The 19568-nt window shown below is 35.8% G+C and overlaps 3 protein-coding genes across 3 annotated transcripts; 1 reads left to right on the top strand and 2 right to left on the bottom strand.

Moving 5' to 3' along the window:
- Positions 1–716: 716 nt before the first annotated feature.
- Positions 717–1722, bottom strand: LOC140812535 (WEB family protein At3g51220-like). Its single transcript, XM_073170831.1, has one exon. The coding sequence runs from the start codon at positions 1566–1568 to the stop codon at positions 903–905; it is 666 nt and encodes a 221-aa protein (XP_073026932.1). The 5' UTR covers positions 1569–1722; the 3' UTR covers positions 717–902.
- Positions 1723–3656: 1934 nt separating this feature from the next.
- On the top strand, positions 3657–5986 carry LOC140812952 (nifU-like protein 2, chloroplastic). The gene is made up of 4 exons (XM_073171332.1): positions 3657–3860; positions 3955–4042; positions 4662–4972; positions 5477–5986. The coding sequence occupies exons 1-4, from the start codon at positions 3714–3716 to the stop codon at positions 5666–5668; spliced, it is 738 nt and encodes a 245-aa protein (XP_073027433.1). The 5' UTR covers positions 3657–3713; the 3' UTR covers positions 5669–5986.
- Positions 5987–7519: 1533 nt separating this feature from the next.
- LOC140812331 (ATP phosphoribosyltransferase 2, chloroplastic-like) lies at positions 7520–14801 on the bottom strand. Its single transcript, XM_073170570.1, has 11 exons — positions 14380–14801; positions 14221–14280; positions 13582–13695; positions 10427–10492; positions 10224–10331; positions 10044–10127; positions 9023–9124; positions 8779–8892; positions 8626–8706; positions 8381–8500; positions 7520–7866 (listed from the first exon to the last, which is right to left on the bottom strand). Exons 1-11 carry the CDS (start codon positions 14614–14616, stop codon positions 7771–7773), a joined length of 1182 nt encoding a protein of 393 aa, XP_073026671.1. The 5' UTR covers positions 14617–14801; the 3' UTR covers positions 7520–7770.
- Between the last annotated feature and the right edge of the window lie 4767 nt (positions 14802–19568).

The raw sequence follows: 19568 nt of genomic DNA, 5'->3' as shown, positions 1-19568 counted from the left end.
GTGCTCCAGCTGGGTTGGACTTTCGGATGACCAGCTGACCTTTGGCCTTTCGGATGACCAACAGTGGCTGTTCATATGGAGCCGGATTGTGCCTATATATAGAGGCAACATAGTCCTTCGAAAATTAGACCCAACACACTCTCCTACATTCTGATATTTTCGAAGTTGTGCTTGTTTTTCTGTCTCGGCTGCTGCTTCCACCGGCTGCTGCTCCTTTCTCGTTACTTTGTCTCGTGATAAAGTTCAGGTACATTTCAGTTCGCCGTAGTGGTACCTCGTGCTAGGGTACTGCTGGTTGTTCCGTTATATCCTAGGAAACAGACGTCCAAGCTCATCCTCGAAACACATCTCAGAGAGGACGAATTTGTTTTAAGGACATTGTATTTCATACAGGCCTCGTTTTGCTTTATTTTAAGCATTGTCCTACTGTTTTGTTCACGATACTTCCTTGCTGGTTTTTAGTATACATTTCTGTTTGTCCATATATATCTTTTAACAAATATATATATATATATATATATATATATATATATATATATATATATATATAATGTTTTATGTTAATTAAGATAAATTTTAAATTTACTCAATAACGAAGACAAATGAAATTTATTCCACGTTGGTTAACTAAACATTAAAACTATAATCAAAATCCATATATTTCGAATTCATCTTCTCATATATAAGCTAAAAGATATTTGACTAAAAATGTTACACTCAACTATTTTGTTTAAACTTTATTATACACACACAATTGTCAATTGATGGCACGATTATTTGATCACATCACACAATCTTTGCTTTCCAAAATTCGAGAAAACCAAATACATAAGTAAAATAAATATAAGAAGAGAGCACATATCATGGACATGACCCTGATAAAACATAGGATAGACTTGCTCTCAATTCCAATGCAAACGAGAAGATGAATGAAGAGAAGTATACATGCTTGTAGATGGCCTTTTTTTGCCTGAGAAAAGACCTCCAACAAGAGGAATTATGGGCTTCTTTTTCACCACTTTCTTCCCCCAAAACAAGCCTTCACTCTGCCCCACATTCAAAATCTGTCTCAAATTTTGTGAACTTGTTCTACTTTCCCTCTTCTCCTCTTGACCATCCTTTGTGATCATATCCCCCGCCCCTCGAACCGGAGTGATCGATGAAGCCAAGTGATCCACTTGTGCCAGCTTGGACATACTCTCGTGGAGCTCAGCATTCAACATCGCCAGTGCCACCTCCGTGTCTGATTCTTTTTCCTTGAGCAGCTTAAGCTCCGCCTTCGTCTCCTCGAGTTCGGCCTCGAGCTTCTTCACAGTGTCCGAGAGAGAGATGTTCTGACCGTAACTAGACCATGATTCTTTGCATACATTCTGACTTGGCGAGAAAATCGGTGTTACTCTCTCGGAGAAAGAGAATGGCTGCTTGGAGGAGTAAATCTCTCCAAGTCCAACCAAGGACCGCTCCCCGAAAACCGCCACGGCCTCCTTAACCGAGCGAAAAGGCCGCGAAGTGTCCACATTCGAGCGGTAATCGACATGATTTTCATCGACGTCGTAGAATTCTTCCATATTGAATGCGACCAAAATTGGTTTCTATAGTCGAAGATGAACAAATGGCCCGTCTGGTTAATATAGGAATAATGTGAAGGAACATTTGAAGCTTTCTTCGCTTGTAAGACAAATTTCAAGGAGCTTGTGTGGTATAGCAAGTGTTAGCCGGTGAGAAATGAGATACATTGATTTGAAGGTTGATCCAATAAAATATTTCATAGGAGTTGTATGAAGCGGACTACTCAACTAACATACTTGTTTTGCCCCAGAGTATATCGTGTACGTGCTTTTATATATATATGTGTGTATATATATAAAATAATGACGAAACATAAAAAAAATTGTACGTCTAATAGATAATTATCACATCATCGATATTCACATAAATATATATGGTGAGTGGGCAACATATAAAGAGATGAATAAGGCTTATTGTTTTTTCTTAAATGATGTTAATTCGTTTAGTATCTCGGACTTGGTAGGTGGGTGGTTTAATAATGGGAAAGGGTATCAAGGAAAAACATGTGAAATTTCATGCTCATAGTGATTCTACAGTTTCTTCGCATCAAACTATGTACAAGAGAAAAATTGAAAATTTGATGAAGCTCTCATGACATATTGATCAGTGATGGGGCCAGGAATATAGCTCTACCTGAGCTAAAATTTTAAACTCTAGAATTTTTTAATATTTTAAATTGATTTACTGGGATTAATATCATATTAATCCAAAATTATACAAAATTTACATATAATTTTTTTTAAAAAAATCGGGCCATGAGAAAAATGAGAAAAATCTTTTGTGTTTGAGGGCCAAGATTGTTTTTGTTCGATGCTAGATCTAACATTTTTTGTGTGTTTGGGTTCAATCTCATATGAAATATATAGTAAGGATTATTGGTGTTAATAGTCGGGAAGAAAACATCAATTGGGGTTTCTCCTCTATTATCTTGTCAACTGAAAGACTAATTCTCCTTCCAAAATGTAAAATGTTGTTTTTTTTAATGAAATTTAACATTCATTAAAAGGTGAAGAATGTTCTTCAAGTACAAATAGATTGGACATCCCCATTAAATACTATACAAATAGGAACATAGTAAAATCACACAAACTAAATAAATTTATCTAGTACATCACTAGTTCTCGGAAAGTAAAAACTTGTATGAGACGGTCTCACGGGTCGTATTTTGTGAGATGAATTTTTTATTTGGGTCATCCATGAAAAAATATTATTTTTTATGCTAAGAGTATTACTTTTTATTTTGAATATCGGTATGGTTGACATGTCTCACAGATAAAGATTTATGAGACCGTCTCACAATATACATACTCTTCTCATAATACACATAAAAGTGTGGATCTTAATTTTCTTGATAATTCTATAAACATGTATATCTTCCTCTTCAAACAAGGCGTTCTTTCACACATATCTTGACCATTCAGAAACTCAATTTAAAAATATATTTGAGTTTGAAACTCAAGTAAAACCTCCTCCTTCGAATATATATATTATAATATAAAACAGCGACCCTTTAATATATAAATGATATAAAAAATATTAAAAAATACTATAATTTTCAAATATGTTAAAATGCTACAAGATTTAATGAACAATAAAAACGGTCCTATTTGAGAATCATTTTCATGAATTTTCATAAAATCTCATTAACGTAAATTCTAATGCTCCAATTACTTAAAATTTTTGAACATTTAAAATGAATTGTGTTTTTATTGAAAAACACTACTCTATATATAAGCATGAAGTATAACAAACATGTTTGTTGGGTGTAATAATTGAACGTTTGAGTTTATGTACGATTTAAAAGATTTGAGTTGCGTCATTACCAAGTCACTACCAAGAGTTGTAGCTTTTGGTAAATCAATAAACGTTCGATCTTAAAATTTGTATCAGAGTTAAGGCATCGAGTTCAATTCTCATTGATTGCAATACAATAATTATCATTATTTATTAGAACAATCGAAATTTGATATTATTTTTTATAAAAAGACAAACGCTCGATTTTGAAATAAAAAATTTATTATTATTAGGAAAAAAAAGGTTTATGGGGTGTGTCATGCACATGGATATATAATATGCCAAAACATATAAGAAATTATAATAATTCTCGATAATTAACTGCCTATCGATTTGCGGTGCACGCAGCCATGGCCTTGAATCCTTCCTTCTGTTCAAGCCATTCAAGGCTCCATCAAACCCTAGAGACCTGTTCTTCCTCTACAGCATCATCGTCCACGACAACCGCCGCTGCCGCCATTGTTCTGTTTCGTCGCTCTGTATATCCGCCGGCAGAGGTCATCTTGTTGCTTTCTATCTGTTTGTCTACGAATCGGTGTTGGTTGTTTTCGAATTTTTACTGAGGTGATGGTTGTTGATTTTCTTTAGCAGGTTGCAAGTTTCGTCGGCTCTCGAGTTCAGCTTTTGGGGAGGCTCAATCAGCTGCGGCCGGCGTCACCGGGTGGTTTGCGGAAGATTGGTTCGTGTTAATGCTTTCTTTGATTACCGGAATTGATGGCTTTGCTGATCATAAATTAGATGATCAATTATGGGAAGTGAATCATAAAATTAGTCAAGTTTGTTATTGTCAAATTAATTTTTCTACAGTTTTAATTTCACGTTTCACTAGAAAGTTAAAATTGATACGCGTATCGTTGATACCACACTCGAACTGATTGGGGCATGAGTTTCTTTAGCAATTTTTTGTATCTGGCTTCAAACAATTGTAGAAGTAGTTATGCTTTCAGATTGTGTTCTTTTGCATTGTTCTTTCCACCATAAGAACTGTGATATAGGAGGGAAAAGTTTGAATTAAGGTTCTTTTAGGTACCTGATAATGAAATCACCCACGTTGTTTGTGCATGACTGCACCATATGCAAATTTTTATTCTGATTTCTGATTCTGGTTGTTAAAGTTTTGTTGACCTTTTTGGTTGATTCCTCGTTGCTCCATAAGATATCCTATTGAGTTGTATAAATGTACGCTAGTAGTCTCTGCATCTTAGCTGTTGTGTGGCAGACACCCACACTGCTGAAACTGTTGCTCTGCCTGCTGACTGTGAAGTAAATTAAGTTCCAGAGCTGTATATTTCGTGCAGGTGTAAAAGCAGTTGCAATGCCTGAATCAGCTGTGGAACTACCACTCACGGCAGACAATGTCGAGAGTGTGTTAGATGAAATCAGGCCTTACCTCATAGCAGATGGAGGCAATGTTGCACTACATGAAATTGACGGAAATGTCGTAAAATTGAAATTACAGGGGGCATGTGGCTCATGTCCTAGTTCTACAATGACGATGAAATTGGGCATTGAGCGTCGGCTTATGGAAAAAATTCCTGAAGTTGTTGCGGTTGAGGCAATACCTGATGAAGAAACTGGCCTTGAGTTGAATGAAGAAAACATAGAGAAGGTAAAATTCTCTTTTTTCATGCTCTATATCCGTAGATGTTTGTTGTTGAGTTATTTTTCAGCTACTAAAAGGTGCTTTGGTGGTATCGCTTGTTTAATTCTTACTGTATTTCGACTCTCTACCTTTTTACATTATTTGTCAAGCTCGCTATAATTTGGTTTTCATTCATTAAATTTTATCACATGAATGTTCTCTATCTTTGTTATTCTAAGATCTTGTGTGTGATAAGTAATGTTTTAAGGCAATACAACAATTCAAATGTTGCCCTTGCACATACCTTATGCAACGTTGATTTTCCATGCCTTCTTGTTTGACTATTAAATCTACTAGGGGTTTCGTATAGTACGTGCTTCATAATTTGCATAAATAGCAGTTTATGATGACAAGCATTCCAGAATCTTCGCCTTGAGAGTTGATTCCATGTTTCCTCATCATCTATTTTGATCGGCATGCAAGAGAAACGATTGACTTAAGTTTGTACATAATGACCAAAACTTTCTACAGGTACTTGAAGAAATAAGACCATACCTGGTTGGGGCAGCAGGTGGAGATTTGGAGCTAGTTGCCATTGACGAGCCAATAATTAAGTTACGAATTACTGGTCCTGCAGCCGGTGTCATGACTGTTCGAGTTGCTGTGACTCAGAAACTTCGAGAAAAAATTCCTGCCATTGCAGCTGTTCAACTTTTGTCGTAAATCAATCACTCGAAGCTCTCTTTATCCCAATTATTTCCCAAGAACCCGTAGGTTTCTTTCTGGGATATTGCCTGGAAAGGGTTAATCTTTAATATAAGAAGCATGCGTCTGCGTTTTCGATTTTGATGCAGCACACTTTGTTCAACGCTGCATTGTACATAAATGTATGTATATATCGTGCCCTTTTTACATCATGAATTTTTGCTTATATAATCTATTCAACAATAGGTAAATGCAAGTTTGGATCTTATTTTTTGCCTGTAGTACAAATGGATATGACACATACATTTTGATATGTACCACTATTTTTATTTTTAATTTTTAATTTTTTTTTGTCTGGGCGTAATGCGTATATAGGCGAGTAGCTGATGTAGGTGATGGACTCCAGCAGTTTTTCTTTTCTTATCCTTTTGACTTTTTAATAACACATGAACGATTTCTTTCTTTCATGTACTTGGATGACACCTGCAAATTTAGGCCAATGCTGTTATGGTAGGAACCACAATTTTGAGATTAATTAATCAAGAGTAAATACTTAAATCTGTCAATTTTAAATATCGTACTTTTTTTCTGCTTTTACAACCTAAAGCTATAAGATAATGTATTTCCACGTGTGTTTGAATTACTCTGAAATCTTAACTTACGATGCTTTAAATTACCTTTTTCTATAGCCAGCTAGAACTTGATATCAATTTACTAATTTCGTAATAACTTCACAAGTATCATTAAAAACGTAAACCCTTTCAACAAGTTCAAACCAACTTTCACGAAATTCATACTGATTTGGAAGAATATTAAATGACGGAGCTACGTGCGGAAGAAAATTGATATATTTTACAAACCAAATGTATGTTACATTTAGTATAATACAAGGCTGCCATCCCACAAAATCCTTGATATGAAGAGATTGGAATGAACTTTTAGATGGACTTTTAGAACTATGTCTAAGTAATTTCGGTATTTTCTCTTCCTCTTACTGCGATCAGGTGGAAATAAAAATTTGAGTAAATCTGAAGATGGATTTTTTTTTTTGTGGGCCTACTATTTGTATTTTAAACAAAGTATAAGTTTTCGACTATTGATATAAATGAATCAAGTCTCTTTAACTTTTCGAGTTGTCTTAAAAATATTTTATTATTGTTCAAAATTATTGAATTCGAGCGTGTTTAAACTTTATTTTGAACTGAACTTGAGCTCAAATTATTTTATTCGATAATAAGTGAACTGCTTGCGAATTTTAATATGTTATTAATAAAATTATTATATATAAAATAAACATGTTTTGAGTCTTTATTTCCAAGTAACTCACGAATATTTCGAGCCAAATCCAAACTCGAGATGTGATTCAAACCGAATTCGAGCCAAAAATATAAAAAAAATTCGAGTTTTGAATCGAGATCAAATATACCTAATTCAAGTTTTAATTTTTTTTTTCAAAATATTCGGCTAAGTACGATTCATTTACATCCTTAATTTCAACCGCATCTAACATGTTCAAATATACTTAATTCGAGCCTTAAAATTTTCTTTAAAATATTTGACTCAGTTCGATTCACTTAAACCTCTAGTCTTAATGGCATCTAGCACACTCGAATATACCTAAGTCGAGCTTTAAATTTTTTTAAAAATATTTTATTCAATTCGATTTGTCTACACACCTAATTTAATCGCATCTAACACAATATGAGGAAGAGGCTCGTACATCACCCATACTAATTAATTTTGCAAAATTTGGTGGCCGCATGGATCCCTCTCTAGCCCAATAAAGAACACTGGTGATGCCCATTAAAGGCATTAATGTAGAACGTTTGATTTCTAGTTTAAACAAACGCAAAAGAATAATCTACTAAGTAATTTGAAGGCGGCAAATATTGACGCGAAAAATTTAATACAAAGAACGCCTTTATATTATACAGTCCTCAACAAATTGAAAACAAATATTCTTCAACCAAAATTCTATGCAAGCGGAGCAAATAGGTTAAGTAAATAATGGTACAGCCACCAAAAAAGCAAGTGGAGATGAACCGATTTACTCCAAATGTTGCGGATGGCTCCCCGTTACAGTTGAGGACGGCAAACAAAGCAGAAGATACAATGATATTCTAAAGCCCCAAGTTTGAAAGAAGTCGGCGCCATCTTGGAGTTTCCTCGTCAAAAATGTACGTCAGAGGAGAAATGAGAACCCCACTCCCTCCAATCTGCATCAGACGATAAATGAAATGTAAATACTTCCGCCGTTTCGCCCAAAGAGAGATTATACTTTAGGCAAATGGAAAATGACAAGCAAACTAACAATTGAAAAGGTTGAAATGACTCGGTAAAAAAGCACACAGAGCACATATAGAGCATATCTTTGCAGGATAAGATTAGTACAAGAACAAAATCAAGAGAAAAATCTTCCTCGAGGCCACAATGCAAAAATAAACATGACAATATGATACTGATGCCAGATGTACACTATTAAGATCCTGGTGTACAATGAAAATACACTCAAAGCGTATGAAAACATGGAAAAAGAGATTTTGATGCTAGAAATATTGTCAACTGAAGATGGGATGCAGTTCGTTAAAAGTGATCCAATTCCAATCAAGCTATTTGTTATGATAATGCTAATAGAAATGTTCTTCTCAAGAGCATCGCAGAAAACTTGCCCATGGCCCCCACACGCATGAACAAGCACACATAGATGTAGAAGCAAGAGTACATTCTCACCGCTCTAAGCTGTTGAACAGACTTGTAAAGTGCTTTTTTAGGCACACAAATAACTATAGCATAATATTCCACCGCTACCTTCCCGTCGCGCTTGCAAAAAACGGGGCTTACAGTGGGTCCCTGCATACAAAGTAAAATAGGAAGTAAGAAGCTTTAGATCTAGACAAAGAATACTACTTAATTGACGCCCCATCAAAAGTTATCTACATCGCTAAATGCTACACAATATAACAAGTTGGTCTGACCTGCAAACCAGATAGAGAGGTTTGGCTCAGAACTCGCTCAGCCACTTCTTCTGCACTTCTACCCCTCATGTTGGCAGTTACCTGCAATGAGAATCGTCATGGAACAGAAATTACAAGAAATGATAGTTAACATAGAAAGCAACCGATTCATACCGTGAACTGGCCAGCAGCCCTTAAATGTGCCTCCAGTCTTTCCATCATTTCGTGTGTTATATCAAGCACATCTTTCCGTTGAAGCAAGGACCTCTTGCTAGCAACAAAAACAGCCTGAAATAAACAACCAAGGTCAAACGAGATTCCGAAGCAACAACTATAAATCAATTGACATAACTATTTCTGAACCAGATCCTCAACTTTTGAAGGCGTGTATAGATCAGAAAATATATGAAGTAATTACCTGACTTTCCAAAATAATTCCACCATCAATTTCTTTCAAATTATTTTCTCTTAACGTGGTTCCACTACTCACAAGGTCCACAATAGCATCGGCAATCCCCATCTAAAAGAACAGGAGACAATTCAGCAATCATTTTCACAAAGGTAAATGTTTCATGAGAGCAAGTATCCAAGAAGATGCGGCTGTAATATGATAAAGCGTGACTTAAAAGCTCGAGAGAAACCATCCAAGCACAAAAACCTATAAATACCTAGCAGCGAACTTGAACAAAGGTTTTTCAAGTTAACTGAGCAGGTATTAATCTGCAAATCTCTGCGCGGTGGGTGTGAGCTAACTTTCACAGAGTAAATTCTATGGCTGTAGTCAGTAGTGCCAAAAATTAATATATACAAGACGTCAAGACCCAGCATTTCTTCCCTCAGGCATTTCGAAGCTCATTTAGCCCAACAGAAACTCCCAGATATTTGTCTCTTATTTTTACCAAAAAATTTATTACACTGACCAAACTTGTTATCATTCTCTCAATGTTCTTATCTCTACCTTAAATTTTCTGCTGATGGATTGGCATAGTGATATTATCACGGCTCTGAGATTTGCAGGAATTCTTGGTGAGAAATAATGTTAGCATGATCAAACAACTGAAAAAGCCAATGATAAGCAGATAATATATCATACAATAATAGGATCTGACATGGTGGTCAAAGGACACACTCTAAATGAATAGATAGAAAACCCGTCCAACTCAGCCAATGCAGAACAAGACGGCATGTTGTATCAAAGTTCAAATAGTATCTGAAGCTCTATTTTCTCTAAATTACTCTAACGAGCATTATTTCTAGATGTTAACTTTTTTAAAAAAATATTATGCTTTTAATGGCTTCTAAAACCTTTCCCAAGGTTCATGCACCAGCAAACAACGTGTTCCTTAAATCAGGATCTAGCACCTCAAAATAAATCTAAAAGTCAAAATTCTATTTAAGGAAGACATAGCACATCAAAGGTGGAAGAATATCATTCTTACTGCAGGAGCAGCCTCCAAAGCACCATCAGCAGTTGAAAAGGAGACATGCTTCAGTCCATTTTCTTCCATAAACCTTGGACCCAACTGCAAAAATTATTTTAAATAAAACTTTGACCATAAAAAGATTTGAGAATGGAAACCCGGACCGATAATAAATTGTATTCTGTCAATAATACTTACATATGTGAAACCAGTAGCAACTCTCAGAGGTCTCTCTGGTGTCCACTGTGGCATTCGTGCTAGCTCTTCCAAAGAATTTATATTCTCAAATATGCCATACTTGGGAATCTAGCAAAGAGAGAAATACTATACACCCACTATCCAAAAGTTCAAAAACAAGGAGTTGCAAATGATCGATTACAATATTAAACAATGTGACTCACTGCTAGAGATAAACGGCAATCTCCATACTCCAGAGTGTCATGGACAAGAATGAGATCTTCACTCCCCTATAGAAAAAAAATATAAATGTTAAAAATCCAATACAAAATTATGTTAGCAGCCCGAATACACAATTCATTATGATAATAAATAGAAAAAATACATATTTCCAAATACTGTTTATTTCAGGACCTACGATTGAGGAAGACAGTTGGTAGTGCTAAACTCCACAATGGTCTTTATTAACTTGAGAATGCTCAATGCTCCATTGACGGATCGATAATCTATGGTGTCTAGTGTTGTGTCTTATTCTATTTCAGATGTTAGGGAAATAATGTTATGGCATCATAGGTTAGGTCATCCCAATTTTTATATTTGCAAATTGCAACATTAGTTACTGTCCTTGTTTATTAATAAAAGTTTTGATTTGCTTAGTTGTAAATTTTGCCAATTAGCAAAGCACACTCGTGTCTCTTTCTCGTCAAGCCATATACACCTACTGCTCCATTTCTCCCTAATTCATAGTGATATATGGGGTCCTTCACAAATTTCCATTCATCATGGTAAACAATGGTTTCTAACTTTCATTGATGATCACATTCATATTACATGGGTTTATCTTCTACATGCCAAATCCGAAACCAGCACAATTTTTCAACATTTGCACAAGATTGTTCAAACTCAGTTTAGTACTCAGATTCGCACTCTTCGAACTGATAATGGTAAAGAATATTTCAACACCATTCTCAGTACCTATCTTAAAGACAATGGTATTTTCCAACAAAGATCTTGTGTCAATACTCCACAACAAAATGGAGTATCCGAAAGGAAAAATCGTCACGTGTTAGAAGTTGCTTGTGCCCCCCTGTTTACCATGAATGTTCCAAATATCTTTGAGGGGATGTTGTCCTAACTACTACCTATCTCATTAATCGTTTAACCAGTCGTCCTCGGAAGTTCGAAACACCTTTGCCCCTTCTTGCTAAACTTTTCCCCTCAAGTTTCTACATCTAGCAACCTTTCCATCAAAACTTGTGGGTGTACCACCTTTGTTCATGTTCATGATCACAACCAAACCAAATTAGACCCTCGTGCTATAAAACCAATCTTTGTCGGTTATTCTCCTACTCAAAAGGGTTAAAGTTATTATTGTCCTCATACTCGAAAAACTTTTGTCTCATGTGATGTTACATTCTTTGAAGACACCTTTTTTCGCTCCGACTACGCTTCAAGGGGGGAAATCGATAAAGCTTATTGGGCTACCACACCTCTTCTCAGAATTACTTCAGATACACCTCCTTCCTATCCTGACCCTATCCTAGTTAATTCCCAAACTGAACCCAATTCTCCAGAACATACTAACATGTCAAAAACAAAGGGAGACTAAACACCTCAACATGAGTTATGTGTCTACTCAAGATAGATAATATCTTAGGTAATACAGACATCGAGGATCCTACGCACAGCCAAGAAAATGAAATGATGGCAAATCCTCAACCAGGTAACACTCTTGATCTTGACGTACCGATGGTATTTAGGAAAAGAATGAGATCTTGTAGTCAACATCTCATCTCTAAATTTTTCTCATGTTCAGACCTTTATCCATGGTTTCATGCTTTGCCCTCGAGTTTGTGGTGTGATCCTTCCCAGGTCAATCCAAGAAGCTCTTACTATCCCTGAATGGAAAGTTGTTGTGCTAGAAGAGATGTGTGCTTTGAAACAAAACAACACATGGGACTTGGTAGAATTACCTCAAGGAAAAAATATTGTGCAATGTAAATGGGTATTTACAGTCAAATACAGGGCAGATGGCTCAATTGAAAGGCACAAGAAACGCCTAGTAGCCAAAGGGTTCAAGCAAACCTATGACATTGATTACATTGAAACCTTCGCCCTAGTTGCCAAACTAAACACAGTACGTGTCCTTCTGTCCTTGGCTGCCAATCTCGATTGGCCACTATATCAGATCGATATAAAAATGCTTTCTCGAATGGTGAATTAGAAGAGGAAGTTTATGAGTCAACCTCCAAGATTTGAAGAAAAGTTGGACAATCTGACTATTTGTAAACTTAATAAGTCTCGCTATGGGATGAAAAATTCACCACATGCCTAGTTTGATAGATTTTTAAAAGCTATTAAGAAAATTTTTTATATAATCAGGGAGAAGATGAAGATACGCTATTTGTCAAACATTGTGAGAAAAGAAAGATCGCAATTCTAAATGTTGATGGTATTATTATCACTAGAGAAGAAAATCAATAAATTGAGGATGACAAACAGATGATGGCTACGGAATTCGAAGTCAAAGACCTTGGAGCACTAACTTGGCGCAACAAGAAACAATCAGTGGTGGCAAGAGGTAGCGCAAAATCTGAATTCCGAGCAATGGCACAAGGAGTATGTGAGCTTATATCGATTAGGAGAGTGTTGAAAGAATTAAAGTTGGAATGCAAAGGCCCAATGCTTCTCTATTGTGACAATACATCAACAATCAGCATAGCTCACAATCCTGTCCATCGTGAGATGACAAAATATATTGAAGTAGGATAGTAGATCAACACTATCAAATAAAAACTCGATGGAGAGATTCTTAGTATTGAATATGTTCCTACATCTCATCGACTTGAAAATTTACTCGCAGAAAGACTATCAGAATTCACTCATGATTTTCTTGTTGGCATGATTAGACTCATCAATATCCATAGGCAAGCTTGAGAGGGAGTGTTGAATAAAATAGTTTTGATTAGACATGATAATTTAGTATTTTAAATTAAATTTGGCAGGTTAATATTTGATTTCTGATTTTTTGGAGTTTGCTATATTCCTTGTACTCTAATTACTCTATTTAGAGTGTGTATTATACTCTCAGAGATAATAAAAAAAATCTTCTCCTCTCAATTTCACAATCTGAAAAAAATACAACTGCTTCAGGCACGACTACGAATGACATCAAATAGAAAAAGCCAGAACTGATAATATCAGGAACACATAAGTGGACGGCTTTGTTGCAAAAAGAAAAAAATCAATAAGTGGAAAATGGACCCATTTAAAAATGATAACAAATTATGACTGTACGAAGTTCTTTTATGCTAATTATACACAGTATTCCAAAGATTCATCATGTTTTAGCACAATCACCCTATGGAATCCCTCTTACCTGGCCATACTCTTTAACAGTGTCCAATCCAACAATTCCAAGGTCCAAATCTCCAGATATTAATTTTCTCACGATGTCTTTAGGCCGTTGAAACCAAACTTCCAAATTAGTAATCTGTGATATCACAAATAGGCTGCAATAAAATAAACTACATTGAAGTTGTATAAACAAGCACATGCTCTTCGGCTGATGACCGCAAGCGGAGTTAAAACTATATGATACAATACTCCACTTCCATTTGCATTGCAGAAATATATTCAAATTCTGTCCAGAGCAAAACAGCAGCTGTGAATCTTTTGGGGGGACAGTAAAGAACAGTATTGAAAAACAGAATTAAACGAAAACATTTAGTACAACTGCATAAGCTTTAACTTCAATTGAGTTTCAGCCACATCAATCGACAACGTCTTATTGACACGGCCTCGTGTAACATTACAAAAATTACCATCATTGACTACAACACAGCTTGAACTCGAAAGTATCAATTATAACTGAATCTCATTTTAAGCAAAACTCGTTTATTAGGAAAAATAAAAGGCACATCAGACTAATCTCACATCAGCAATCAACAAGGATTTTACTTCACATAATACATGGAATTATCAATAGAAATGTCACTCTCGAGAAGAAGAAATGCACCTGAGGAATTTCTGCGACATACTGCCTTGGATTCACCTGCCTCACTGACAATTGACAATCCTTCACAGTCCCAACCCAAAAAAGAATAATAAAAAATCAGTGGACCTACTAAATTCCTCACAAATAATCATCATGGTGCTCATAAAAACCAAAAATTACTTTGAGAAGATCAAGAGTGTCTGCAGCCATTCGACCTTTGCTCGGCAATCCAAGCCGAACCTCATTTCTCTCATAAGACTGCTTATCCACATTTCCATTCACCACAGTAACTGGAGACGTGTCTGAGCCACGCGAAATGGCCAATTTCGCCGGAAACCAGCAACCTGAAGAAGAGGACGGCGAGAAAGGTGAAATTGAAGACGTGGGAAGCAGAAAAATCGTTCTCAGAGCCGACATTTCTGGAACTTCTTATGAGTCCTTGTACTGTTTGCACAGCAGCGAAAGAAAGAGGAGGCGCGGATTCGTCAGCTGCTGCGAAAGAGATTAAGCGCCGCCGCGTATGTGGGCAACTTTTCTTGTTTACGATACGTGTTATTTTCAATTGATTATTCGGAATGATTGTGCTAAAAGTCCATGATTTTCGTTATGGTAAAAATTTGTGTGAGATGGTCTCACGGGTCGTATTATATGAGACGGATCTTTATTTGGATAATTCATTAAAAATTATTACTTTTTATGCTAAAAATATTACTTTTTATTGTGAATATGGGTAGGGTTGACCCGTCTCACAGATTGTGATCCGTGAGACGGTCTCACATGAGACTTACTCTTTGGTTATAACCATCTTCGAGATTGTAACGTCTAAAAAATCACTTCAAATAAATCATATGTACGTAAATTATTTAAATTATTTAATTGATTTTAAATGTTTGAATAATATATTTTATATGATTAAATGTTTAAATTGTATGATTTCATGAAATTAAGAATTTTGTCAGTATATTCGATATTATGCCGAGAAAAAGAGACCGAGAACGGCTAAGATAAAAATATTTTTGTGGCTCGATAAAATGATTAAATAGGATGAAAATTTTCTAAAAATGCTGGAGTTAACTTATTTGACGATTCAAACCTTATTTTATTCGGGAAGATAATTTTAGTCAAACAAAAGATATTTATGGACACGAAAGTTATTATTTTGAAAACGATTTTCATACACTTTTATTTTATATTTAATTGGGCTTTAATGGCCTAGTGTACCTAGAATTAATGGGCCTAATTACTTTCAAAGCAAGAGTCCTAAAAACTCTAAACTCTAAATTCCTAAATCACCTAAAGCACTAAATTATAAAATCAAAATCCTAGTCTTTTAAGAGTTCAAATGGCCGAAACACAAACGCAACATACATACTAATTTTCAAAAATTTGAGAGCAAATTTCCAAGGTCGTGCGTCTCTCGTTCGCTCATTTTCGCAATCCACACCAACGATCGAATATTCGAGAGTTCTAAACTTTTTTTTGCACCATTCAAATCATATTATGTGTGTTTGATATTTGAAAGTATGAAAACTATGTTGATTAAATTATTTTACATTTAGATATATATGTTTCAAAGTTTTAACGTTTGTCCGCATAATGAGACATGTTATGAATTCTAAGGAGATCCCTGCCAATAAGAGACATTATGGGCCGTAAGAAGAGTCATTTAACAGTAGAATGTAGGCTGGAACCGTGCATGGGTAAGGGAGGATGAACCTAGGGTTTTCAATGAAGTGTGGTTGGCTCTAAGGGAACGGTCAAGGGGAGAGCTGCACCAGGGCTTGGTGAGGGCCCTGTACTAGCCATGACTTGACGTTAGGAAGAGTCCTAGTAGGGCTGGACTCATGGGCGCATGAAGAAAGAAGAAGATGCAGCTACTAAGAAGGTTAGGGCTCGAATTTGGAAGATAGGCGTGGAGGTGGTCTGCGGCGGTAGGCTAGGTGCAGGAGGGTTCAGGGTAGTCCTATGCAGTGGGCTAGGTCGGCCACAGGGTGGTCGGGCGCTCGTGTACTGGGCGCTCGAAGGGGTGGGCCACCGCGAGCGTGGAAGAACGAGGGCTGTGCGCTTGGGTCTGGGTGCGGCTTGTGGCTGGCCCGATGTTGGTCAAAGCGAGTCCAGGGTGGTCCAGGAGGGTCTGGGAATGGGCAGGTCCAAGGTGTCTCGAGAGTTTTGGAAATAACGTGGCTCGATTAGGGTTAGGATTCGAAAATTTCTAGGAAAGGAGTTGGGTATGGACCATGGTTCACGGGGTCTGGTTTGTGGTTCACGAGGGCAGTTTAGGGATGAAAAGCTTATGTTTACATTTTGGGATGAAAATATTATGTTTTGAATTTATTCGGGTTTAAAACGCCTCACGGATTATCTATTAAGTCATTAAATCAAAAGGCTCAGGTTTATGTTTAAGAAAATGTTAGAAGTCAAATTTAAGCTTATATGATGCTATGAGATAGGCTCGAGTCAAGAAAAGTAAGAAAAAATAATATTGAAAGTTCGAGGTTTCAGGGGTAAAATGGTCACTTTACGTCCTGGGTAGTCCGAAAGGTCTGGAAGTGTCTCGAAGAATCATAATACATGCTAAATAATATTTTAAAAAGTTTATGATGGGAATATGATATTTTTATGATATATGCAAAGGCTGTACAATTTTTCTCGACGAGTTTTGAAGGACACAATATTTTATAAATAAAAAGAAATGAAAAATATTATGAAGGATATGAATTGACTATGACAAAAGATATGATTGAGAACAATTTGAGAGAAAAGACCCCAGAGAAAACCTGTTTACAGGAGAAGGCCCCAGAGGATGGGGCGGGGATGAGAAGTTTTGGTTTTAAAAGTATTTGTGGAGAAGGCACCATCAATGATTTCATGATTCATCTTCTTGCGGATAAGCTTTTGAATAAATATTTGTTATTGAATGGAAATGTACTTCACATGTATTGTTGTGCTCATATTTTGAACTTGATTATGAAATATTGTGTGAAAGTAATTAGTAGTTCAATCAAAAGAATATGTGATAGTGTTATATTTTGGACTACTTCACTTGTTAGAATAGAAAATTTTGAGGATGATGCTCGTCAGTTGCACATTGAATGTTGTAAAAATTATATTTTGATTGTAAAACTCGTTGAAATTCAATTTTTTTATGTTAGAAACTTATATACAGTACATATATGTGCTCCCACAGGTTAAATATCAAGAGATATACTACAAAAATGTTCCAACTGATGAGGATTGGGTGAATGCAATTGAGGAAAATGAAATTTTTAATCAAGTGACCGATATGTTTTCTGATACATTTTACCCCACAACTAACTTTTATTTTCCAAATATTTGTGATATCAAATTAAAGTAAGAACGTAAGATGAGTGGGTGAAGATTCCAAATCCAATAGGTATGAAACAAAAGATATTAGACAAATACGAAATATTAGGGTAATTGCCATATTATGATGGAGGTTATTGTATTGGATCCTAGATACAATATGAAGCTTGTTGAGTTTTTTCTATCCTAATTTATTTGGTGAATGATCACAATCTAAAGTTGATGAATTTCGACATAATTGTTGTATTTGTTGGTTGATTATCAATCCATGACAACAAAATATGTTCAAAATAGTGGTATTTAGGGATTAATGGGACTTCATGTATTTTTAATATTGCATCTGATATTGATATTTCAGATGTGTGTGATAAATATGTGGCTTCAAGTTCAATCCAGGCTACATCAAAATCTCTAACCGAGTTGGATATGTATTTGGAAGAAATTTTCTTGCCAAGAACTCAACATTCTGACATTCTTAGTTGGTGAAAGACGAATATCGTAAAATATCCAAATTTACCAAAGATGGCAAATGATATTTTAGTTATTCTAGTGTTCACTGATGCATCTAAATCTGCTTTTAGCAATAATGGAAAAATAGTTGGTCTTCATCGTAGTAAGCTTAATACAACAACTTTAGAGGCATTGACGTACTCGCGGAGAGGGTTGTATAGTGCGGTGGAAGATAAGTTAATTACAATTTTTTTGTTATTGTACTTTCATTACAAAGTGTAACATTTTTTTTATATAATTTATCTCTTTAACAATCGCAACGAATGTTGTTTTATCCTTTTGGTCAAATTTTATTACTCGATGTTCAATTGATTTTTTTACTACATATCAAATTTAGAGTATGCATAATCTGTCCATGGTTGATTTTCTTCCATCATTTTATTACTTCGTGTTCGGTGTTGAATGAAATAGTGCATACATCGCTGTAAGGTCAACTACACTATTGCAGTTATTGGAAGATGTCGAACCCCTTTCAACGCACCATTAATACACTTAGACATGTTCGTCGTCATTATCTCTCGTATCCATCCACTATCATGGGCCAATGACTATATTTTCTTTGGGATGTTTGACAAATAAGTGAAAGCTGTTGCATTATTTGTTCTGATTGCTTCCATTATGACGTTAAATTTTCCTATTTGGTGTTGCGTCCCTACTTCACAACATAAGCCCTTCAAATGAATGTTTTTGAACTTACTGTTGAAATTAGAGCAAACATGCCTCAAACAAAAACGATGAACACCACGAGGAGACTTGAAGTCGGAAAGATCTTGCACTGCACTTGTTATACATGCATGTCTATCAGATATAAGGCACATACATCTGCACATTCTTGTAACATGCCGTGCAATATTACTTAGGAACCAATATCGTGATTTTCTTCATCAACAAGCGCAAATGCTAGAGGCAAGACCTGGTTATTGGCATCCAAAGTAACTGCTATGAGTAGTTTGTGCTTATACTTGGTGTACTTATGGTTACCATGTACACTGATTATGTTGCGACAATGTAAAAAATCATCTATACATGGTTTGAAGCCCAAAATACAAAGTTCAAAATTTTATGTGGATGGTCCTACGGTCGAAGGTGCTTCCACTCTACAATAGTTCTTGGATTGTACTTCGACAAAGTACTCATATATTTAGGAAGCAAAGTTACAGAGCTTTCCCATGTGCCATAGATGATCTCCACCACGCGCTTCAAACTCTGCCATGCCTTAGCATACGTTATATCATACCCATATTTTGCATTAATACTTTCTCGCACATACTTGATCTCATATGCATGGTCACAACGCACGATTCCCAAAAGTGTACTGGCTATCATGTTGACGTCAAGGTTGTGGTTATCTATAACCACTTGGCTAGATATGCATGTGTGTTCATCACAATATTTTGTGATCATGAAATAGCTTAATTTTTTTTCAATGATGCTCGAAGTTCTCACCCACAATTACCACCTTTTGATCAGTTCTTACATTTGACCTTCCAAATTGTCGGGGAACTTTGGACAACGATATTTTCACGTCTCAAGAC

Source organism: Primulina eburnea, chromosome 14 (assembly GCF_022965805.1).
Source record: "Primulina eburnea isolate SZY01 chromosome 14, ASM2296580v1, whole genome shotgun sequence".
Classification (NCBI taxonomy): domain Eukaryota; kingdom Viridiplantae; phylum Streptophyta; class Magnoliopsida; order Lamiales; family Gesneriaceae; genus Primulina; species Primulina eburnea.
The sequence above is the reverse complement of the archived record's forward strand: the minus strand, read 5'-3'. Positions and strand labels throughout refer to the sequence as shown.